The 24,645-nt window shown below is 37.7% G+C and overlaps 1 protein-coding gene and 1 pseudogene across 1 annotated transcript in view; one reads left to right on the top strand and one right to left on the bottom strand.

Annotated features, from left to right (window-relative positions):
- ZGRF1 (zinc finger GRF-type containing 1) overlaps positions 1-24,645 on the bottom strand; it is an 88,269-nt gene that overhangs the window by 47,218 nt on the left and 16,406 nt on the right. The window contains exons 7-13 of the mRNA XM_032856764.1: positions 17,887-17,960; positions 13,825-13,852; positions 13,456-13,490; positions 10,010-10,090; positions 8,025-8,210; positions 6,036-6,138; positions 5,843-5,940 (exon numbers count right to left, since the gene is read on the bottom strand). Coding sequence (XP_032712655.1) covers positions 5,843-5,940; positions 6,036-6,138; positions 8,025-8,210; positions 10,010-10,090; positions 13,456-13,490; positions 13,825-13,852; positions 17,887-17,960 — 605 coding nt within the window. The remainder of the gene's footprint in view (positions 1-5,842; positions 5,941-6,035; positions 6,139-8,024; positions 8,211-10,009; positions 10,091-13,455; positions 13,491-13,824; positions 13,853-17,886; positions 17,961-24,645) is intronic.
- On the top strand, positions 15,055-15,927 carry LOC116868881 (annotated as a pseudogene).

Genomic DNA, 24,645 nt, shown 5'->3' with positions numbered 1-24,645 from the left:
ACAATTGTAAATATCCATGCCCCTAACGTGGGAGCAGCCAACTATATAAACCAATTAATAACAAAATCAAAGAAACACATCGACAATAATACAATAATAGTAGGGGACTTTAACACTTCCCTCACTTAAATGGACAGATCATCCAAGCAAAAGATCAACAAGGAAATAAAGGCCTTAAATGACACACTGGACCAGATGGACATCACAGATATATTCAGAACATTTCATCCCAAAGCAACAGAATACACATTCTTCTCTAGTGCACATGGAACATTCTCCAGAATAGATCACATCCTCGGTTCTAAATCAGATCTCAACCGGTATCAAAAGATTGGGATCATTCCCTGCATATTTTCAGACCACAATGCTCTGAAACTAGAACTCAATCACAAGAGGAAATTTGGAAAGAACCCACATACATGGAGACTAAACAGCATCCTTCTAAAGAATGAATGGGTCAACCAGGAAATTAAAGAAGAATTAAAAAAATTCATGGAAACAAATGATAATGAAAACACAACGGTTCAAAATCTGTGGGACACAACAAAGGCAGTCCTGAGAGGAAAATATATAGCGGTACAAGCCTTTCTCAAGAACCAAGAAAGGTCTCAGGTACACAACCTAACCCTACACCTAAAGGAGCTGGAGAAAGAACAAGAAAGAAACCCTAAACCCAGCAGGAGAAGAGAAATCATAAAGATCAGAGCAGAAATCAATGAAATAGAAACCAAAATAACAATAGAACAAATCAACGAAACTAGGAACTGGTTCTTTGAAAGAATTAATAAGATTGATAAACCCCTGGCCACACTTATCAAAAAGAAAAGAGAAAGGACCCAAATAAATAAAATCATGAATGAAAGAGGAGAGATCACAACTAACACCAAAGAAATACAGACAATTATAAGAACATACTATGAGCAACTCTACGCCAACAAATTTGATAATCTGGAAGAAATGGATGCATTCCTAGAGACATATAAACTACCACAACTGAACCAGGAAGAAATAGAAAGCCTGAACAGACCCATAACCAGTAAGGAGATTGAAACAGTCATCAAAAATCTCCAAACAAACAAAAGCCCAAGGCCAGACGGCTTCCCAGGGGAATTCTACCAAACATTTAAAGAAGAACGAATTCCTATTCTCCTGAAACTGTTCCAAAAAATAGAAATGGAAGGAAAACTCCCTAACTTATTTACGAGGCCAGCATCACCTTGATCCCAAAACCAGACAAGGATCCCATCAAAAAAGAGAACTACAGACCAATATCCTTGATGAACACAGATGCGAAAATTCTCTCCAAAATACTAGCCAATAGGGTTCAACAGTACATTAAAAGGATTATTCACCACGACCAAGTGGGATTTATTCCAGGACTGCAAGGTTGGTTCAACATCTGCAAATCAATCAATGTGATACAACACATTAATAAAAGAAAGAATAAGAAGCATATGATTACTCTCAATAGATGCTGAAAAAGCATTTGACAAAGTACAGCACCCCTTCCTGATCAAAACTCTTCAAAGTGTAGGGATAGAGGGCACATACCTCAATATTATCAAAGCCATCTATGAAAAACCCACCACAAATATCATTCTCAATGGAGAAAAGCTGAAAGCTTTTCCGCTAAGGTCAGGAACACGGCAGGGATGTCCGTTATCACCACTGCTATTCAACATAGTACTAGAAGTCCTAGCCTCAGCAATCAGACAACAAAAGGAAATTAAAGACATCCAAATCAGCAGATAAGAAGTCAAACTATCACTCTTCGCAGATGATATGATACTATATGTGGAAAACCCAAAAGACTCCACTCCCAAAACTGCTAGAACTTGTTCAGGAATTCAGTAAAGTGTCAGGATATAAAATCAATGCACAGAAATCAGTTGCATTTCTCTACACCAACAACAAGACAGAAGAAAGAGAAATTAAGGAGTCAATCCCATTTACAATTGCACCCAAAACTATAAGATACCTAGGAATAAACCTAACCAAAGAGGCTAAGAATCTATACTCAGAAAACTATAAAGTACTCATGAAAGAAATTGAGGAAGACACAAAGAAAAGGAAAAATGTTCCATGCTCCTGGATTGGAAGAATAAATATTGTGAAAATGTCTATGCTACCTAAAGCAATCTACACGTTTAATGCAATTCCTATCAAAATACCATCCATTTTTTTCAAAGAAATGGAACAAATAATCCTAAAATTTATATGAAACCAGAAAAGACCTCGAATAGCCAAAGCAATATTGAAAAAGAAAGCCAATGTTGGTGGCATCACAATTCCGGACTTCAAGCTCTATTACAAAGCTGTCATCATCAAGACAGCATGGTACTGGCATAAAAACAGACACATAGATCAATGGAACAGAATAGAGAGCCCAGAAATAGACCCTCAACTCTATGGTCAACTAATCTTCGACAAAGCAGGAAAGAATGTCCAATGGAAAAAAGACAGCCTCTTCAATAAATGGTGTTGGGAAAATTGGAAAGCCACATGCAGAAAAATGAAATTGGACCATTTCCTTACACCACACACAAAAATAGACTCAAAATGGATGAAGGACCTCAATGTGAGAAAGAAATCCATCAAAATCCTTGAGGAGAACACAGGCAGCAACCTCTTCGACCTCAGCCGCAGCAACATCTTCCTAGGAACATCGCCAAAGGCAAGGGAAGCAAGGGCAAAATGAACTATTGGGATTTTACCAAGATTAAAACCTTTTGCACAGCAAAGGAAACAGTTAACAAAACCAAAAGACAACTGACAGAATGGGAGAAGATATTTGCAAACGACATATCAGATAAAGGGCTAGTGTCCAAAGCCTATAAAGAACTTAGCAAACTCAACACCCAAAGAACAAATAATCCAATCAAGAAATGGGCAGAAGACATGAACAGACATTTCTGCAAAGAAGACATCCAGATGGCCAACAGACACATGAAAAAGTGCTTCATATCACTCGGCATCAAGGAAATACAAATCAAAACCACAATGAGATATCACCTCACACCAGTCAGAATGGCTAAAATTAACAAGTCAGGAAATGACAGATGCTGGCAAGGATGTGGAGAAAGGGGAACCCTCCTACACTGTTGGTGGAATGCAAGCTGGAGCAACCACTCTGGAAAACAGCATGGAGGTTCCTCAAAATGTTGAAAATAGAACTACCCTATGACCCAGCAATTGCACTGCTGGGTATTTACCCTAAAGATACAAACAAAGTGATCCGAAGGGGCACGTGCACCCGAATGTTTATAGCAGCAATGTCTACAATAGCCAAACTGTGGAAAGAACCTAGATGTCCATCAACAGATGACTGGATAAAGAAGATGTGGTATATATACACAATGGAATACTATGCAGCCATCAAAAGAAATGAAATCTTGCCATTTGCGACGACGTGGATGGAACTAGAGGGTATCATGCTTAGCGAAATAAGTCAATCGGAGAAAGACAACTGTCATATGATCTCCCTGATATGAGGAAGTACAGATGCAACATGGGGAGTTAAGGGGGTAGGAGAAGAATAAATGAAACAAGATGGGATTGGGAGGGAGACAAACCATAAGTGACTCTTAATCTCACAAAACAAACTGAGGGTTGCTGGGGGGAGGGGCTTGGGAGAAGGGGGGTGGGGTTATGGACACTGGGGAGGGTATGTGCTATGGAGAGTACTGTGAAGTGTGTAAACCTGGCAATTCACAGACCTGTACCCCTGGGCATAAAAATATATTATATGTTTATAAAAAATTTAAAAAAATTAAATTTAAAAAAAAAGATGAATCTCTAGTTGATGGGGCTTAAGATGAACTCAGACCTCATGGTTTGGAGCTTGAAAGTAAAACTTCCTGTTGACTCAAGGAATGAACAGCTTTCTAATGTCCTCAGGTCTAGGGTTTACCTACAGTTGACCTAAATTTCAAAATATTACTCCAAAATGGAGGGAACTCTTTTGATATATTCTAGACCTGAATAATCATATTATTCATTATGTTATTCTCCTTAAAACAGTATTTAATTTTCTTTTTGCTTCCAGAAATTAATCACCTTAAAAACCTAATATGACCACATTATTTATTTATATATATATATATACATATATATATACACACACACACTTACATATATATTTGTATAACAATAGAATAAAACAATAAAAGTTTAGAAGAATTCATACCAAACTGTTAAGAATGGTTAGTGTAAAAAAAAAAAAAAAAGAATGGTTGGTTTCTAATGGAGGTGGAATTAGGGGGAAAATGTTCTTGTAACTTTATGTACTTCTGAATGGTTTAAACTTATTAGATTGTATTCGTGTATTTTTTTTTTAGTAGTTTACAATAAAGATAAAAAATTATATATAAATTTTAGAATACTTTCTTGATTAGCCACTTGTTTCCAGGTGCTGTGCTAGGAAAAAAGGATGTGAAGATGAATACTCATGATCCCCACACTCTAGGACTTCAGTATAGTAGAAGAAACAAACTAATGAGAAATTACATTCAATCATCACCATAGTAATAGTCTTATTATATTTACATATTTTTACTGTGTGCCAGGTTCTATCCTAAGCACTGTATATGTGATCCTTACCACAACCATATGAGACTGGTACTCCTATTTTCCTTATTTTACCACTGAGAGAACTGAGAAAAAGAGTAGGTAAGCAATTAAATTTGTTTAAATTCACCCGGCTTATTAGCAGCAGAGTTGGCATTCAAACCTATGCAGTCTCCATTGTATTGCACCTTCAACAAAAGTAACAATAATAGGCAGTTCTGAGTATTACACAGAGAATTACCGTCACAGTGCATTCTCTACAAACTGGCCACAGAGTTCTTTCTAAACGTAAGTTCAACCATTTCCTCTCATTAAAACTCTAATGATTCCAAAACTCTCTCAAAGTACAAGAAGGTTCTGAAAATGTCCTGTGCAGCACCCCTGTAAGATCAGCCCCTTACTTCCACTTTGATCTAACTTCCTACCACTCTCCCCTCCCTCCCTCCCTCCCTCCCTCCCTCCCTCCCTTCCTTCCTTCCTTCCTTCCTTCCTTTCCTTCCTCCCTCCCTCCCTCCCTTCATTCCAGGGCTATCTCCTTGTTGTTCTATAAATTGGCCAGCATTCCCCTGCCTCAAAACCTCTACACTTGCTATTCCTTGTACCTGGAATGCTTCAGATATCTGCATGGCATGTGCATGCTCTCCCTTCTCATTTATTCTAACAAACTATACTGATATTTTATCACTAAAATAATGTTGATTATTGGTAAACTTTCTTGATCATGCTTAAAAAAAATCGTAAGATTTTTATCTTTTTAGTTCTTGCGGGATTCATTTCTTCTAAGATTACCAAGATTTTTTTTTTTTTAAGATTTTATTTATTTATTTGACAGACCAAGAACACAAGTAGGCAGAGAGGCAGGCAGAGGGAGAGAAGGAAGGAAGCAGGCTCCCCGCTGAGCAGAGAGCCCGATGCGGGGCTCGAACCCAGGACCCTGGGATCATGACCTGAGTCGAAGGCAGAGGCTTTAATCCACTGAGCCACCCAGGCACCCCACCAAGATTTGTTTTTAAAGATTTATTAATTTATTTGAGAGAGAAAGAGAGAGCGAGCATGAATGAGCAGGGGGAGAGGTGGTAGGAGAGGAGAGAGAATCTCTATAGCAGACTCCCTGCCAAGCCAAGTGTGGCACCTGACTCGGCCCAATCCCAGGACCCTAAGATCATGACCTGAGTCGAAATCAAGAGTCAGCCACTTCACTGACTAAGTCACCCAGGCTTCCCAAGATTACCAAGATTTTTTACTCTCAACCATTAGAGTTCTCCTTACATTATACCTTATTTCCTTCCCATGAAGTCTTCTCTGCTGATTTAAAATTATAATCCAAATAATGATATGAACGTTCTGAATTTTTAGGAGAGAAATCTAAAATAACTGTGGAGAAGAAAAAAAAGCATGGATTTTTATGTAACAGTCTGTTCAATGTCAAATAAATTTTTAATGTTATATTTTACTTAGAATTTACTTACAGTCATTTTCAATTGAGTTCTTATTAGACTCAGCTCTCACTTGAAAATTATCTTCAATATGAAAGCCAATACCTCCTTTTGGAAAGTTTTCTTCATCTGGGAACTAGAAAAGAGATCCATTCATCAGTTTATTTAGTAAAAAGATAAAGTGTGTGTGTGTACATATCTGTATCTTTATCTACCTCCCTATATGCACGCGCATACTCACTCTCACACACACACACACACACACACATATAAGTTTGTGGTTATAACTTGAGACACAGAAGAACAGAAGCAGTACGTTATGAAGTCAATTCAGGGAAAGCAGAATACATTATATATCATCAATGCTTACATTCACATTTCTTATATCTTAACATCACTGAGATAAAGGATGCACTCTAACAGTGAGGACCTTGTTACATCCCTATAGCACTGGCAATAGTCGTAACACTGCTGGCATTGCTGTACAAGTGAAACCAAATGCAAGTTAGTCATACTGTTCCTACAATAATCACTTAAGCATGAGTTTGCATTAACATTACTTGTTATGTAATTTTGCCATTTAAACATCTTCAAAAGGATAACATTACCATTTGCCACTGAACAAAAAAGTATTGCATTCACAGAGGGCAAGGAGGAAAAGCAGTGTGATATATCATTAAAATATCTACACCCAAATAAATCCAAGACTTCTTACAACAAGCAAAACATCAAAAATCTAAGTGGAAGTGAAAAAGTTCTAGAGATAGGCTTCACGACATTGTAAATACATTTCACATGACTTAACTGTACACATAAAAATAGGTAAGATTATAAATTTTATGATTTTTTTTTACCATAATAAAAGTTTTTTTGTTTTTAAGTAGGCTCCATACCAAGCGCACAGCCCAACATGAAGCTCAAACTCACAACCCTGAGAGCAAGACCTGAGCTGAGATCAAGAGTTGGATGCTTAACCAACTGAGCCACCCAGGCACTCCACCACAATAACAAAGTTTTTAATAAAAAAGTCAAAGTGATGAAGCACAGTATAATGTTAACTGCTCTTCTTTATTAGTGGTATATAATGGTGCTTTTATTTTTTCTTTTTTTTTTTAAGATTTTTAAGATTTTATTTATTGGGGTGCCTGGGTGGCTCCGTTGGTTAAGTGGCTGCCTTCGGCTCAGGTTATGATCCCACAGGCCTGGGATCAAGCCCCGAATCAGGGTCCCTGCTCAGCGGGGAGTCTGCTTCTCCCTCTCCCTCTGCCTGCCTCTCTGCCTACTTGTACTCTCTGTCAAATAAATAAATAAAATCTTTAAAGGAAAAAAATATTTTATTTATTTATTTGATACAGAGAGAGTGAGAGAGCACAAGTAGGGGGAGCAGCAGAGGCAGAGGGAGAAGGCTGAGAAGGATGAGGGATTTGATCCCAGGATTCTGGGATTATGATCTGAGCTGAAGCCAGATGCTTAACTGACTGAGCCACCCAGGTACCCCATAATGGTGCTTCTTTTAATCAGTGATAGTACCTGGGAATTTGATGAAATACAGAATATTTTTTGAAGTTTAGAGACTACTATATGCAATCTGCCACACTTAGGTAGGCCTGGTCATTTTGCCTTAAAATATATCTTATAGGGGCGCCTGGGTGGCTCAGTGGGTTAAGCCTCTGCCTTCAGCTCGGTCATGGTCTCAGGGTCCTGGGATCGAGCCCCGCACTGGACTCTCTGCTTGATGGGTGCTCTCTGCTGTGCTCTCTCTCTCTCTGTCAAATAAATAGATAAAATCTTTGGGAAAAAAAAATATTAATCTCTTGACCAGACACTGTTTTGAATATATGCATATCATTCTCTTATGAACTCTATTTGGTAGCAATTGAGAGGTGCTTAGTGTCATACTTTAGAGAAGTGGGGGTAAGGATAACTTTTATTTGTTCAAAGATTTAAATATTTCTTCATAAAATTTAGTATTGACATAAAGACAATGATTTGGCAAGGTGCAACTATATAAAATATTTTTACCTGCAAGAAATCAATCTGCATACAAGCACTAGTCAATTTTGGTGTCAATAAACAAGTGTCTGTCCTGTAGTTTTCATACTCAATACTATCTGGAAACTGACCGCATTCTAGCTGTGAGCTGTGTCCTCTGACCATCAGAGCACTAGTAGCTGATCCTTTCACTTGGTGCCCTTGAAACTCAACAGGCTACAAATAAATTATTAAAAATGAGTATTGCAATAAGTACATATTGATATACAGTCACAATGTATATATATACAGGAAATAAATCACAAGTTAGCTTTCTTATTAAATATTAATGTAAATAATTATTAAGTGAATAATACTGAAAAACCAGAAAAACTCCTATTATCCTAACACATGCTAATTATAAAACATAATTTGGTTATTGATTTAATTGAATTCAAGTTCAACATTAATAAATATGAATTTTTAATAAGGAGCACAAAAACTATAGTTACAATGGACTAATTAAACCAGAAAAATATAGTTGCTCCTTTCTCTGTGCATCCCATGTACATTATACAACTTTGCATTATAGACTTACCACATTATACTATAATGAAGTTTCTTTTCATCTATATCCTAACTGTACTATAAACTTCTTGAGGGGAGAGACCTGTTGGTTTCATCAGGGTACCACGTGCATTTAACACCATGCTTGGCATATTGGAAGCAGTCAATAAACATGTAATAGGAAGTAAGGAAAGAAATACAGAAAGCATTTTCCTTTGTTCAGGCATTTTGTAAACTATCAGGCTTCCCAGAAGAGGGATGGTGGGCTCTCTGCCTCCCAGAAGATCTGATCCTATTGCTCTGAGAACAAAGTCCTAAGAATATGATGCCAATACAGGCGTGTACTTCAGAAAGGTACCGTCACATCCTCAGAGACCTGATCTGCTCTCAGTCTTCAAATAGCTTTCTCTACTGCCCCCTTGAGGGGTTCTAGGATTTTTATTCCTCACTGGGTGACAAATCTACCCAGAAAGTGGAAAATTAAGATTGCTTAGAGCACCTGGGTGGCTCAGTGGGTTGAGCCTCTGCCTTCAGCTCAGGTCATGATCCCAGGGTCTTGTGATCGAGGCCCACATCAGGCTCTCTGCTCCGTGGGGAGCCTGCTTCTCCCTGTTTCTCTGCCTATTGCTCTGCCTACTTGTGATCTCTCTGTCAAATAAATCAATAAAATCTTTAAGAAAAAATTAAGATTGCTAATACAACCAAAGAAATGTAAATAAAGGATGAATTTATTTCTAACTGATAAATTAACAAAGTTATGATAGTAAATAATCTGAATATTCACTTATTTTAAAATGAAGATTCTAAATCACACATTTGAAAGGAAAATCAAATCTAAATATCCCTTATACAGAACTTTTGTTGAAAATATTCTAAATTTTAAAACATACACAGTTCAACTAAAAAAGTCTCACCTGTTAGACTCTGTATATTTCTAATTTGTTTGATGGAGAATACACATTCTCCACAAGCAACAGACACCTTATTCTCTATGCTTCTATGTAGATCGCCTTTAAAGGTCTGTTGGGTATTAGGAATAGAATCAGTATTTATAAAGTCCAAGTATTTATATGCTACTTTCTCTACAAATTTTTGATATGGAGTAGATGGCACTAGATAGAACTTGGGTTATATATACTTTTACAGAAGTAGGAGTGGTAAAGTAGCCTATATGTTGAAGGCTATAAAGATCTTCATTTTGTTCTCTGCAAAACATTCATTATTTACAGCTTATTTATCTTCCAATTTCTAGGGTATGCATTATATATATGCGTGACGCATTATTAGTTCACTAGTAAAGCGAAAGGGCTCAAGTCAAACGAGGGGTACCAGTCATTAGTTTTTCTTGTTCCTAAAATCAGGTTAATTCATTATGCTCATTAACTTTCTGCCTATGAAAACTGAGAGTGGTATAAAAACAGCAGGAAAAGGCAGTGGATTAGAAAATCAAAGTTGTTCACAAATTTTACCTTAGGGTCACAGGTTTTTCTCTCTAATTGTTTAGGGATAACATCTAGAAAAGCAGTCTCTTCATCTCCCAAGGAAAAGATCTAGAATAAAATATCAGTAAGTGTGTTAGCTAGTAGAGTTTTGTAGTCCGCTCATAAGTTTTATTGGAAAATACTCCCAAAACTTACAGCTTGCCATTTGAAAGTACACTTGCCATTTCAATCTTACTTCTGTACATACAAACATATAACAAGCTACCTCTGGCAAGCGAGTCCTCCAGCAGGTAAGGTACTATGCTAATTAATTTTAAAACTCAGCAATAAAAAAATTCTAATCCTAATTTTTTTTTAATTTATTTATTTTGAGGGGAGCCTGGGTGGCTCAGTTAAGAGTCTGTCTTCGGCTCAGGTCACGAGCCCCGTGTCCGGCTCTTTGCTCACTGGGGAGCCTGCTTCTCCTTCTCCCTCTGCCTGCTGTTCCCCCTGCTTGTGCTCTCTCTCTCTCTCTCTCTTTCTCTCTCCGTCAAATAAATAAATAAAATCTTTCTAAATTTAGTTATTTGGAGAGAGAGAGGGAACACATGTGCACACAAGAGGAAGGGGCAGAAGGAAAGAGAGAATCATTTTTAAGATTTTATTTATTTGAGCATTGTATTATTGTGCGCTTGTGCATACGAGTGGTGGGAGGGGCAGAGGGAGAGGAACAGGCAGAATCCCCACTGAGCAGGGAGCCTGCTCTGGGGCCTGAGATCATGACCTGAGCTGAAGGCCAACACTTAACCAACTGAGCCACCCAGGTGCCTCAGGAGAGAGAAAATCTTGGGCAGAGTCCCCACCAAGCCTCGACCACAGGGCGCAGTCTCATAGCCCTGAGATCAGGACCAGAGCTGAAATCAAGAGTCAGACATTTAACCAACTAAGCCACCCAGGCGATCCTAATTCTAAAATTATAGTTGATTTTTTTTTAAGATTGTATTTTGTTTATTTATTTGACAGAGAGACAGAGAGAGCACAAGCAGCCAGAGTGGCAGGCAGAGGGAGAGGGAGAAGAACGCTCCCTGCCAAGCAGGGAGCCCAATGTGGGGCTCGATCCCAGTACCCTGGGATCATGACCCTAGCTGAACGCAGACACTTAACCAACTGAACCACTCAGGAACCCATAGTTGAATATTTTAACACTAGAAAAAATTGTTGCATACCTAATAATCACCCATCTAACCTAATACTTAATGTTAATGCAGATCATTTAATTCAAAAATTAGTTTGAAACCAAAAGAGGAAAAATTGTAAAAAGCGTTATCAATTTAAAGAATAAATCAGGGGCACATGGGTGGCTCAGCTAGTTAAGCGTCTGCCTTCAGCTCAGGTCATGATCCCGGGGTCCTGGGATTGAGCCCCACATCAGGTACTCTAGTCAGCAGGGAGTCTGCTTCTCCCTCTGTGTCTCACCCCGCTCATGTTCTCTCTCTCTCTTTCTCAAATAAATAAAATTTAAAAAAAAAAATGAAATCTGAGCACCTGGCTGGCTCAGCCAGTAGAGCATGTGACTCTTTTTTTTTTTTTTTAGATTTATTTATTTTAGAGAGAGCGCAAAAGCGAGGGGAGGGGCAGGAGGAGGAGAAAGAGAATCCTTAAGCAGGCTCCCCACTGAGCATGGAGCCCGACACAGAGTTTGATCAGAGTACCCTGGGATCACAACCTAAACCAAAATCCAGAGTCTGCCATTTAACTGACTGGCACCCAGGTGCCCCAGTAGAGCATGTGACTCTTAATCTCAGGATCGTGAGTTCAAGCCCACTTTGGGCATGAAGCCTACATTAAAAATAAGATAAAAAGACAGACCATTTCCTAGCAACCATAAAAAACACAAGATATACACAAGAGCAACTAGTCATTTTTAGTTCATCAAGCAACTATGTAATCATAATTTCTACTATGAATTAGATTTTGAAAAGGAATTTAGCAGAAATAATTTTTATGTTTAAAAAATATAGAGAAAACAATTCTTCAATAGACAAGAGGTAGTGCATTTCTTCAAATAATAGTTACCTTCCATTAATAACATATTTAGCACATCTGTCAACCAAGTAGTTCTTGAAAACATTCAACTCATATTTTAGAATTAGAATTTTCAAATACAGTGAGTTTAAAAAACAAATTAGCATAGCACCCTCTCTTCTGTTGCTATTTGTAGCCAATTATAGAAATTAAATTAGCAGAAATAAAATAGCAGTGCCATTAAGTATATTCTTAAAGAGTACCCTAACTTTAAATTTTGAAAGTTTTTCTTCTTTTTTTTTTTTTTTTAAAGATTTTATTTATTTATTTGACAGAGAGAGAGATCACAAGTAGGCAGAGAGGCAGGCAAAGAGATGGGGGAAGCAGGCTTACTACTGAGCAGAGAGCCAGATGCAGGGTTTGATCCCTGGACCCTGGGATCATGACCTAAGCCAAAGGCAGAGGCTTAACCCACTAAGCCACTAAGATGCCCGGTGAAAGTTTTTCTATCACTAATGAACATGAAGAGGTTGCTTCAGAAAGTTATAGTATGAAAGGTATTACAAAAATGCAAATATACTCCTATATTAATGCTAAAAAGATTGAAATAAAATTTTTTTACAAAAGATTATAAGACCTTTTTCATTCCTATGAGATTACAACAGATTTTTTAAAATATATGATATTTATTTTAAATGGTAACTCATAGGGATGCTGGGGTGGCTCAGTTGGCTAAGTGTTTGCCTTCAGCTGAGGTCATGATCCCATGGTCCTGGAATCAATCCCCAAGTCAGTCTCCCTGATCAATGGGGAATCTGCTTCTGCTTCTGCTGCTCCCCTCGCTCATGCTCCCACTCTCTTCCTCTCTAATAAATAAGTAACATCTTTAAAAAATAAAAATAAAAATAAATAGCAACTCATTGTGGAGAATGACAGTGTTATTTGCAGTTTATATTTTGTGATAACTATCCTTGAAAAGGTTTAAACCCTATTTTTTCAAGTGAAGAAAAGAATTAAGAATGTGATCATTTCTAAGCTAAATAATGTGGTTGTTCATTATTATTTTATACAATTGATTTTATTATATAAGGATAAAAAATGAGCCACCCCTATATGAATTTTATTTGTTTTGCTTTGTTTTCTTTAAGGCAACAGAGTTGCAGGTACAGCTATAATTGTCAATGACAATTCTTGGATTAAGTAATGATTACAAGTTTACAAACTTATTTGTGGGGGTGCCTGGGTGGCTCAGTGGGTTAAGCCTCTGCCTTCGGCTCAGGTCATGATCTCCGGGTCCTGGGATCGAACCCCGCATCAGGCTCCCTGCTCAGGAGCCTGCTTCCCCCCCGCACCCCCGCCTGCCTTTCTGCCTACTTGGGATCTCTCTCTGTCAAATAAATAAATAAAATCTTAAAAAAAAAAAACTTATTTGTGATGACAGATTTGTTACTTAACCAAATCCTACTGACCACACCAGGATATTTGTATAAGACAGTAGGCTCATCTAAATAAGTTTACAAATGATATTGAAAACTGACAGGGGCACCTGGGTGGCTCAGTGGGTTAAAGGCTCTGCCTTCAGCTCAGGTCAGGTCATGATCCCAGAGTCCTGGGATCAAGCCCCGCATCGGGCTCTCTGCTCAGCAGGGAGCCTGCTTCCCTCCTCTCTCTCTGCCTGCTTCTCTGCCTACTTGTGATCTCTGTCAAATAAATAAATAAAATCTTAAAAAAAAAAACTGACAATATAAAATTATATGCCATATCTATATATATAACTATAAATTCTGGCTACTTTATATTTTAAAAATTAAAATTTTTTAATTTTTAAAATGGTTCACTTGGTTCAACTTCATTTTCTTTTATGATCTTAGGAACAAAATATAAACAGAATAACTAAAAGGTACTAGTAAGTTATAAAATAAAATATAAATTTCTATTAGACATAATAAAAGAACAAAAAAAGAATAAAAATTAAAAATAAAAATAAAAAAATAAAAGAACACTATCACTAATAATCAAAGGAACAAAAACTATATATTAATTAAATATTATTCTGACTTAGCAAGAACTGAAAATATCTTTTTTTTTTTTTTTTAAGTTTTATTAGGGCACCTGGGTGGCTCAAATGATGAAGCATCTGCCTTTGGCTGGGATCATGATCCCAGGGTCCTGGGATGAAGCCCCAAGTTGGGCTCCTGGCTCAGCAGGGAGTCTGCTTCTCCCATTTCCTCTGCCTCTGCTTCTCCCCCTGCTCATGCTCTCTCTCTCTCTCTCTCTCTCAAATGAATAAATAAAATCTTAAAAAAAGATTTACTTATTAGAGAGGAAGAGAGAGTGCGAGACTGAGGGGAAGGGAAGAGGAAAAGAGAAAGAATCTCAAACAGCTCTCACACAGAGCAGAGCCCAATGCTGGACTTGACCCCACGATCCCAAGATCACAACCCAAGCCGAAATCAAGAGTTGGATGTCCAAGCAACCAAGCCACCTACATGTCCCAGCATTGAAAATATCTTAGTACTGGTGAATGTGAAGTGAAATAAATATTCATACTACAAAAGAGGAAGATTTTTAGATTTGACACTATAAATCAAGAAAATTGTTCTTAGGGGCACCTGGATGGCCCAGTGGGTTAAGCCTCTGCCTTCGGCTCAGGTCATGATCTTAGGGTCCTGGGATTGAGACCTGCATCAGGCTCTCTGCTCAGCAGGGTGCCTTTTTCCCCCTTCTCTCTGTGCCTGCCTCTCTGCCTACTTGTGATCTCTCTCTGTCAAATAAATAAATCTTAAAAGAAAAAAAAAAAGAAAATTGTTCTTAGCCTTTCAAGTTATCATCAATTCCACATGTGGGACTCAAATCTAAGGAAATAACTCAAAATGTAAACAACAATTTATGTGCAAAAACATTTGCTGAAGTTTTATTTATCCTAGCAAAATGCTAGAAATAATTTAAATCTTCAAAATAGGGCACTGCTTATCCAAAGCACAGACTATCCACAGGATGGGATGGTAAGTAACCTCTAAAAGATATTAAACTTCTGGTCTGTAGTTGAGTGGCTAACGTGGTCTCTGTTCTGCAGGATGGCGTTTGTTAAAGTTGTCAAGAATAAGTCTTACTTTAAGAGATACCAAGTGAAATTTCGAAGATGACGAGAGGATAAAACTGATTATTATGCTCAGAAACACTTGGTAATTCAGGATAAAAATAAACACAACACACCTCACTACAGGATGAAAATCTGTGTAACCAAAAGAGATCTCATTTGTCAGATTACTCACACCCACATAGAAGGAGAAATGATAGTTGTGCAGTGTGAGCTCATGAACCCCAGAGTATGGTGTGAAGGTTGGCCTGACAAATTATGCCGCAGCATATTATACCGGCCTGCTGTTGACCCACAGGCTTCTCAAGAGATTTGACGTGGACAAGATCTCTGAAGCCCAAGTGGAGGTGACAAACACTGATGGTTAACCTGGTACTTTCACCCGCTATCTGAATGCAGAGCTTGCCAGAACTACTCCTGAAAATAAAGTTTTGGGGCTCTCACAGGAGCTGTGAATGGAGGCTTGTCTATCTCTCACAGTACCAAATGATTTCCTAGTTATGATTCAGAAAGCAAGGAATTCAATGCAGAAGTACATCAGAAGCTCATCATGGGTCAGAACATTGCAGATGATATGCATTACTAATGGAAGAAGATGAAGATGCTTACAAGAAACAGCTCTCTCAATACAAAAACAACAATGTAACTCCAGACATGACGGTGATGCGTTAAGAAAGCTCATGCTGGTATATGAGACAATCCGTCTAGAAGAAGCCTAAGAAAGAAGTTAAAAAGAAGAGGTGGAACCATCCCCAAATGTCCCTTGCCCAAGAAGAAAAACTGGGTAGCTCAGAGGAAGGCAAGCTTCCTTAGAGCTCAGGAGCAAACTGCTAAGAGCTAATAAACCATATCACAATTTTCTGTGAAGATTTTTCAGATAAAGACTATAATAAGCTTACTCACCAAGCAGGTAAAAAATTAACGAAATAAATAAATAAGTAGAAGATATATTTAAGAGGTATCTTAATAAGGTGAGAAACATAAAATATTAAGGGGAAAAGACAGAAAACTGTTTACACACACAACAATCTAACCATATTTTTGAAAATGGGCCTAAAATGTTGTAAACATTAATAATAATTACCTATCAGTGATAGGGTGAGTTTTATTTTTCTTCATTTTTTCTGTATTTAAAAAAGGAGAAAAAAAACAGTAACATGGAAAATAGAGTAAGATACAAAATGGGGGCAAAGGAAACATTTCACTTTCTTTTGTTTCAAACACGTCTTTTAGAAAGAGCAGTGCCACATAATGAATATCCCTCCAAATACGTTAAACATCCCCAAGAAGAAACACTAATTTAGAGGATTTATTCTAGAATATCAGTGTATTCTAATTAGTACCATAATTTTTATAGTATTACCATGGTTCCTAAATTGCTCAACAAGGTACTTTGGAGTACCACAGTGAACTCAACAGGGGCTGCACAAAATGTTTTAAATTTAAGGGATGGGGTGTCTGGATGGCTCAGTGGATTGAGCATCCAACTCTTGGTTTTGGCTCAGGTCATGATCTCAAGTTTGGGAGATTGAGCCCGTCAATGGGCTTTGCACTCAACAGAGTCTACTTAAAAGATTCTCTCTCTGTCCCTCTCTTTCCCCCTCTGTTCTTCCCCTGGCTTGTGTGCATTTTCTCTCTCTCTCTCTCTCCCTCTCTCTGTCTCTCAAATAAATAAATAAAATCTTTTAAAAAATTATAAAAATTGGGGTGCCTGGTGGCTCAGGTGGTTAAGGGTCTGCCTTCAGCTAAGGGCATGATCCCAGGGTCTTGCATCAAGCCCTGCTTCAGGCTCCCTGCTTAGCGTGGAGTACGCTTCTTCCTCTTCCTCTGCCCCTCCACACCATTCATGCTCTCTCTAGCTCTCTCTAGCTCTGTCTCTCAAATGAAATCTTTTAAAAAGTTATAAAAATTTTAAAATTTAAATAAATTTAAAGGGAAATACAGCTATCACTTGGCATCTGTTGATCATTGAATGAACTGTTAACTCAAGGTAGTTCAGTTCAACATCAGATCTTACGCCATCTCTTTCAATGACATTTTATCTTTGTAAAGTTGAGTTTTCAGAAACTGCTATGATAAAAATCAATTACCATGAAAAAATCAATGTGAACAAGAAAACTAATCTATTCTAAGGTTTGAGAAGTTGTGCAATGCCCAACAAGTGCATACATTCCATTAGCAATTGTGTTTATTTAAAAGTAAAATGCTTACATTGGGCTCTGTGCAGGGCGGAGCCCACTTAAAAAAAAAAAAAAAAAAGCGGAATGAGGGACTGCCCCTGGGTGGCTCAGTCAGTTAAGTACCAATACTTGATCTCAGCTCAGCTCTTGACCTCAGCTCAGGTCTTGACCTCAGGGTCATGAGCTCAAACCCCACACTGGGTTCTGAGCTGGGTGAAGAGCCTACTTAAAAAGTAAAATAAGATAAAATAAAGGGCTTACAGTAATCATATATATTCACAATATATACATATGTTAAATCATTATGTTGTACACCTTAAACCGATACAACGTTATATGTCAACAATACCAATTAAATGGGAAAAAAATAAAAATAAAAAGGTTACTAAATTAGTAGGACATAATACTTACTTACTAAGTTGTTTAATACTACTCACTACTTAATAAATGGAACTGCTAAACTCTTTTCCCCCCAAGGATATAATGAAAATAATTACTGAGATACAAGTTGGGGGCGTGCACAAGATATCTTGGGACCCTATATATTACTGCAGTCTCATCATAAAGAACAGTACAGAACATTCTATATCAAAATAAAATAATATAGGGAAAAAATGTACCTGTTGAGAATCCTGGTTCCGATGAGGCAATTTTGGTAAAGCTTGTAAAACTCCTGCAGTCAATGGTTTCCTAACTATAACACATAAAATAAAATTATTTTATTCATCTCATATATAGTGTTTTAAACTTTTTAATAACTTATTTCTAGGGGAGCCTGGATGGCTCAGTCAGTGTAGCATGTGACTGATCTCAGGGTTGTAGGTTTAAGCCCCACACTGGGTACAGAGGTTACTTAAAAATAACAAAATCTTAAAAAAAAAAAAAAAAAAACAGTGGCTCAGTCATTGGGCATCTGCCTTTGGCTGATGTCATGATCACAGCGTCCTGGGATCGAGCCCCACATCAGGCTCCCTGCTCAGCAGGAAGCCTGCTTTTCCTTTCCAAGTCCTTCTGCCTGTGTTCCCTCTTTCGCTGTGTCTCTGTTAAATAAATAAATAAAATATTTTTTAAAAAACAACCCTTACTTATAAAACTGAATGAAAGCTGGAATACAACTTAAACTTGAAGATGAGGTATTCTTGATAATTGTTGAATCTTGATTTTGGATATTTCAGGATTCACTGACTATTCTCTCTGTATATCTATGTAGTGTAGTCAAACATTTTCAAGATAAAAATTCAAGAAAAAGGTCTGCCTGCGTGGCTCAGGCAGTTAAGCATTCACCTTTGACTCAGGTCATGATTGCAGGTCCTGGGGTTGAGCCCCACATGAGCAGGGAGCCTCCTTCACCCTCTCCCTCTGCCCCTCCCCCTGCTTGTGCTCTCTCTATGTCAAATAAACAAAATCTTTTAAAAAAATCTTAAAAAAAAAAAAGTAAGAAATAAGATGTTGATTTTTTTTAAATTCAAGAAAGAAAATTTTCTGGTTACTTCTTAATAGTAGAAACGCTTCCTTTTTTCTTTTTTCAAATTAATTGAAAAATACCAATGAAATAGCCAATAACCTGTACTAAAAAATGCTAAAAATTAAATATTAACTGTTAGAATAAAGCCAAGACCATTACACTGCTGCTATGTGCAAACATAGATGAGAAAAAAGCACTTAATGCTATTTCTGAGTCTATCTTAAATGCATTTGACTTTTGTTTGAGAAAAAAACCTTCAATTATCTTCTAAGTACATTGTGCCAGGCACTGGGGAAACAGTAGTTTCTTAAAAAAGGAAGGCCACAGAAGATTAAAAAAAAAAAAAAAGATAAATTCAGATTATGATACAAAAGGGCTTCATAACAAAGGTTGATATGACAGAGAATAATGTTAGATAGGATGATTGGAAAGATCTCTCACGCGAAGTGACATCTAAATTGAGATCTGAATACACGAAAAAGCTACCAGCTATGCCAGAGGTAAAGATGTTCAGACAAAAGTCCTAACACATATAAAGAGTCTCCTGCCAACAGGAGAGTTGGCAAGTCTGCAGAATAGAAAAGAGGAAAAGATGGCCAGGCCATACCACCTGAGTATCTGTTTAAAAATAGGATTTGTTTTTCCTTAAAGAAAAAGGTACATATTCAATTATTTCAATTTCTTCTAAAGTCTCCAAGAAGACTATAATTTTAAAGTGATTATTAAAAAGATTGACTATTATTGTAAAAAAGATAATCAGAGGCATTTGGCTGGCTCAGTTGGGGGAGCATGCAACTTTTTTTTTTTTTTTAAAGATTTTATTTGACAGAGAGAAACACAGCGAGAGAGGGAACACGAGCAAGGGCATTGTGAGAGGGGTAAGCAGGTTTCCTGCTGAGCAGGGAGCCCAATGCGGGGCTGGATCCCAGGACCCTGGGACCAAGACCTGAGCAGAAGGCAGATGCCCAAAGGCTGAGCCACCCAGGTGCCCTGAGCATACAACTCTTAATCTCAGGGTCACGAGTTCAAGCTTCTTGTTGGGTGTAGAGATTATTTAAATAAAAAAACTTTACTATAAAAAAAAATTATAGGGGCGCCTGGGTGGCTCAGTGGGTTAAAGCCTCTGCCTTCTGCTCAGGTCATGATCTCAGGGTCCTGGGATCGAGCCCCGCATCGGGCTCTCTGCTCAGCGGAAAGCCTGCTTCCTCCTCTCTCTGCCTGCCTCTCTGCCTACTTGTGATTTCTCTCTGTCAAATAAATAAATAAAATCTTTAAAAAAAAATTATAGCTAAATCTAGTGTAAACTTCATTTTTAGTCAATTGTTATTTCTGGTTTCATTATTTTCCTGTTAAAATTCAGAATTAAATGAAATTAAAGTAAGTGGATTTTGGAACCTGATGCTATTTCTAAAACAGGCTTTAAAAAGGCATTTGGGGGGCGCCTGGGTGGCTCAGTGGGTTAAAGCCTCTGCCTTCAGCTCAGGTCATGATCCCAGGACTCTCATCGGTTTCTCTGCTCAGTGGGGAGCCTGCTTCCCTTCCTCTCTCTCTGCCTGCCTCTTTGCCTGCTTGTGATCTCTGTCTGTCGAATAAATAAATAAAATTTTTTAAAAAATAAAAAAATAAAAAGGCATTTGGGGGTGCCTGGGTGGCTCAGTCATTAAGCATCTGCCTTCAGCTCATGTCACGATCCCAGGGTCCTGGGATTGAGCCCCCAGCACATGGGGTTCCCCACTCTGCGGGAGGCCTGCTTCTCCCCCTCCCATTCCCCCTGCTTGTATTCCCTCTCTCACTGTCTCTGTCAAATAAATAAATAAAATCCTAAAATAAATAAATAAATAAAAAGGCACTTGGTGAAAATTGATGTGTTTTCCTTTACTGCATTCACTCAAGAATAAAACTCTAAATGAACATTTCTAAGATATATTCAGTCATCCCACAAAAACTTCAATCTACAGGAAAAAAATCGTAACACTTTCACATATCCTAAATTGGTGGTAAAACCGATTCTTACTCCATGAAGTCAATTGTTGTATTCCAATAAATAGATTCAAGTTTCTCAGTGTCTCAAGAAAACCAGCTTATTCCTTTCCAGAGAAATCTATTATATCAGAAAACAAATAGTCAATCCTCATTACTCACAGATCCTACCTACTTACTAAAATTTATTTGGAACCCTGAAATCAGTACCCTGTGTTTTTGAGGTTATTTGTGGACATCCAGAGCTACAAAAAATGAGTTGCCTGACATACATTCCCAGCTGAGGTAGAACAAAGTGATACTCTGCCTCCTTGAGCTCTCACACTATGAACAAGTATCCTTTTTGTGGTCTATTTAGTACATTTTTTACACTTTGGGGCTTCTTATAAGTGACTTTGCTATTTCAAATGTTCCCTAAGCATACTGTCTAGTGTTCCTAAGTGCAAGAAGGCTGTGATGTCCTTTATGGAGAAAACGTGTGTTAAGTGAAGTTTTTTCCAGGAATCACTCATTGCGTAGTTCACCATGAGTTCAATGTTAACAGATCAACATTAATTAATGCCTTTAAATAGAAACACTCATAAAAACAAGATTTTGATCAATTGATAAAAATGCTCTGACCAGAGGTTTGATGGAAAATACCCCTAAAAACAATGACTCATTTTTCACTAATTCAGTGTTTGTGTTGATTCAATATTTTATTTATTTATTTGACAGAGAGATGGAGCACAAGCGGATGCAATAGCAGGCAGAAGGAGAAGAAGCAGGCTCCCCACTGAGCAAGGAACACAATGTGGGGCTTGATTCCAAAACCCTGGAATCATGACCTAAGCCAAAGGCAGTTGCCTAACCAGCTGAGCCACCCAAGTACCCTGTGTTTGTGCTGATTCAATAGAACATAACTACTGCAAATAATGAGACTCAACCATAATCCTCTTTCCAACTTGATGAGAAAAAAGATTTCCTAAAACAAAATTCTATAATTCCTATATCTTCAATAATAGGAATCTATATCCTTATATATTCCATAATTTTATCTGCCCCTACTTATTTTTCGTGAAAATATTTTTCCTTTTTAATTTTTTAGAAAATAAACTATCAATTGCCATTAAACTTATCTTTCTCTGGAATCCCTTGAGATATTTAAATACGAATTCAATTTTTTAAAAAAAGAATTCAGTTTTAACTTTTGAGTATCTCCAAGTACATTGTTCATTCACATTTATATGTGTCTAATATTGATATTTACTAATATGTTCTATATTGGTTTTCTTTTTTAAAAAATGCTATTGGCAACATACCATCAGCAAAGTCAAAAGACCAGTGACATACAAAATAGAGTATCTGCAACACACATCACCAATAAAGGGTTACTATCCCCAATATATTAAGAAAAAAAACTCTTAAAAATCAATGAGAATAAAAATACCAACAGCCATTAAACATCTGGACAAAGAGGTAAGACAATTCATGAAAAAAGATGTACAAATGTTGCTTAAACATATGAAAAGATGTTAAATTTCACTTGTAGTAAGAGAAATACAAATTTAAATACACTGAAATGCCATTTCTCATTTATCAGATTAGCAAAAAATTCCAAAGCTTGGCAACACACTGGCAAGACTGTGGAGAAACAAGCACTCTCATATATTACTGGTGGGGATAAGACATGGAGGGAATTTTGAAGTTTCTAATAAAGTCACACATTTACCCAGCAACCCTGCTGCTAGGAATTTGTCCTGAAGACACACCTCAAACAATATGCATACACACACACACACAGAGCTACTTAATATCACATCATTTGTAATAGCAAAGTATTGGAGACCGGTTGCATAATGATGGTTCATCCACACAGTGGAATATTACACAGATATAAACAAAAATAAGGATGTGTCCTATGAATTGATATGAAGCAAACTTCAGGATATATTAAGTGAAAAGAAGGTGCTAAAGAATATATAGAGTATACTATCTTTTGTTGAATAGGGAGGGAACAAGAATGTAAATACGGAGTATTTCTTTTTGCAAAAAGAAACACAGGTATGACATATTGGCTCTGTCTAGCAGGTAGGTAAGAACAGGATGAAAGGCACAAGGAAGGCGTATGAGTTTATGTTTTTATACAGCTTTGATTCCTGAACTAGATTAATATTTTACATAATGAGAAATAAAAATTAATCAACAAGGATGGGCAAAAAAGTCCTCATACTGAATATAAACAGTGAATTTAACTATATTTACATCAAATTGTAACATAACCACACTAAAGAGAATAACCCAAGTAACTTTTTTTTTTTTTTAAGATTTTATTTATTTATTTGACAGAGAGAGATCACAAGTAGGCAGAGAGGCAGGCAGAGAGAGAGAGGAAGGGAAGCAGGCTCCCCGCCGAGCAGAGAGCCTGATGCGGGGCTTGATCCCAGGACCCTGAGACCATGACCTGAGCCGAAGGCAGAGGCTTAACCCACTGAGCCACCCAGGCGCCCCCCCAAGTAACTTTTTAAAGATATTTATTTGAGAGAGAGAGAGAGTGCACCTGTATATGTACATGAGCAGGGGAGGGGCAGAGAAGGAACCTCAGACTCCCCACCGAGCACAGAACTGCATGTGAGGCTCAATTCCACCATCCTGAGAGCATGATCTGAGTCGAAACCAAGAGCTGGATGCTCAACCAACTGAGCCACCCAGATGTCCCACCCAAGTAACTTTTGAACTTAATACTCTATGTATTTTCAGTAGGATATATTGCAAAAACAAACCAAAAGAGGGGTGCCTGGGTACCCCAGTTAGGCATCTACCTTCAGCTCAGGTCATGATCTTGGGATCCTGGGATGGGGCCCCACACTGGGCTTCATGCTCAGTTGGGAGTCTGCTTCTCACTCTCCCCTCCCCACCATTCAGGCTCTTTCTTACTCTCTCAAATAAAATCTTAAAAAAAGAAAAAAAAAGGATTTTTGAACTTTACACCTGTGTATAAAGGTTTTTTTGTTAGTAGTAATACTAGTGTAAAAATTTGGAAGCCATTTGATGTGTATTATAGAATTAAGGAAGTAAACATACTAATGTTGTTGGGAACCAGGGCCCTTTCTCATTTTGGTAGTAAAGAAATACAATTGTCAAATTGAGGAAGACAGGAAGAACCCAGTGGTTAAGAACTGGAATTAGAGAGATCAATATGAACTAATGATTATTTTTTAAAAAGTATCTCCTAACACATGTTCAAAAATGTCTGATGGGGGGCACCTGGGTGGCTCAGTGGGTTAAACCCTCTGCCTTCGGCTCAGGTCATGATCCCGGGGTCCTGGAATCAAGCCCCACATAGGGCTCTCTGCTCAGTGGGGAGCCTGCTTCCCCCCACCATCTGCCTCTCTGCCTACCTGTGATCTCTGTCTGTCAAATAAATAAATAAAATCTTTTTAAAAAAATGTATGATAGGAATGGATATTTACATACATACTTGCTTATATGTGTCTATATATGCTTATTTCCAGTAGGATACCCTGGAAGGAAACTAGCTAATTCTTAGGAGTGGACTGAGGGACTATACTAGAAAGGTGATTTACTTTTCACCATTTTATCCTCTATTAGAATTGATTTTACCAAGTACACATATTGCCTATTTAAATTTACCAGGTACACATATTGCCAATATGTCATACCTGTGTTTTCTTTTCGCAACTATCTAATTCTTAGGCACCTGGGTGGCTCAGTAGGCGAAACATCTTTGGTTCAAGTCATGACCTCAGGGTCATGAGATCAAGCCCTACGTCAGGCTCTGTGCTGGGCATGTAACCTGCTTAAGATTCTCTCTCTCCTTCTTCCTCTGCCCCTTCCCCTGCTCACACTCTTCCTCAGGCACACTCTTTTTCTCTTAAAAAAAAAAAAAAAAAAAAATTTACTATGTAATTCTTTAATGTAGCCTCCAAAGCAA

The sequence above is a fragment of the Lontra canadensis genome, unplaced genomic scaffold (assembly GCF_010015895.1).
Source record: "Lontra canadensis isolate GAN:19392208 unplaced genomic scaffold, GSC_riverotter_1.0 scaffold1, whole genome shotgun sequence".
NCBI classification, from domain to species: Eukaryota; Metazoa; Chordata; class Mammalia; order Carnivora; family Mustelidae; genus Lontra; species Lontra canadensis.
This window is presented reverse-complemented; position numbering and strand designations above follow the sequence as displayed.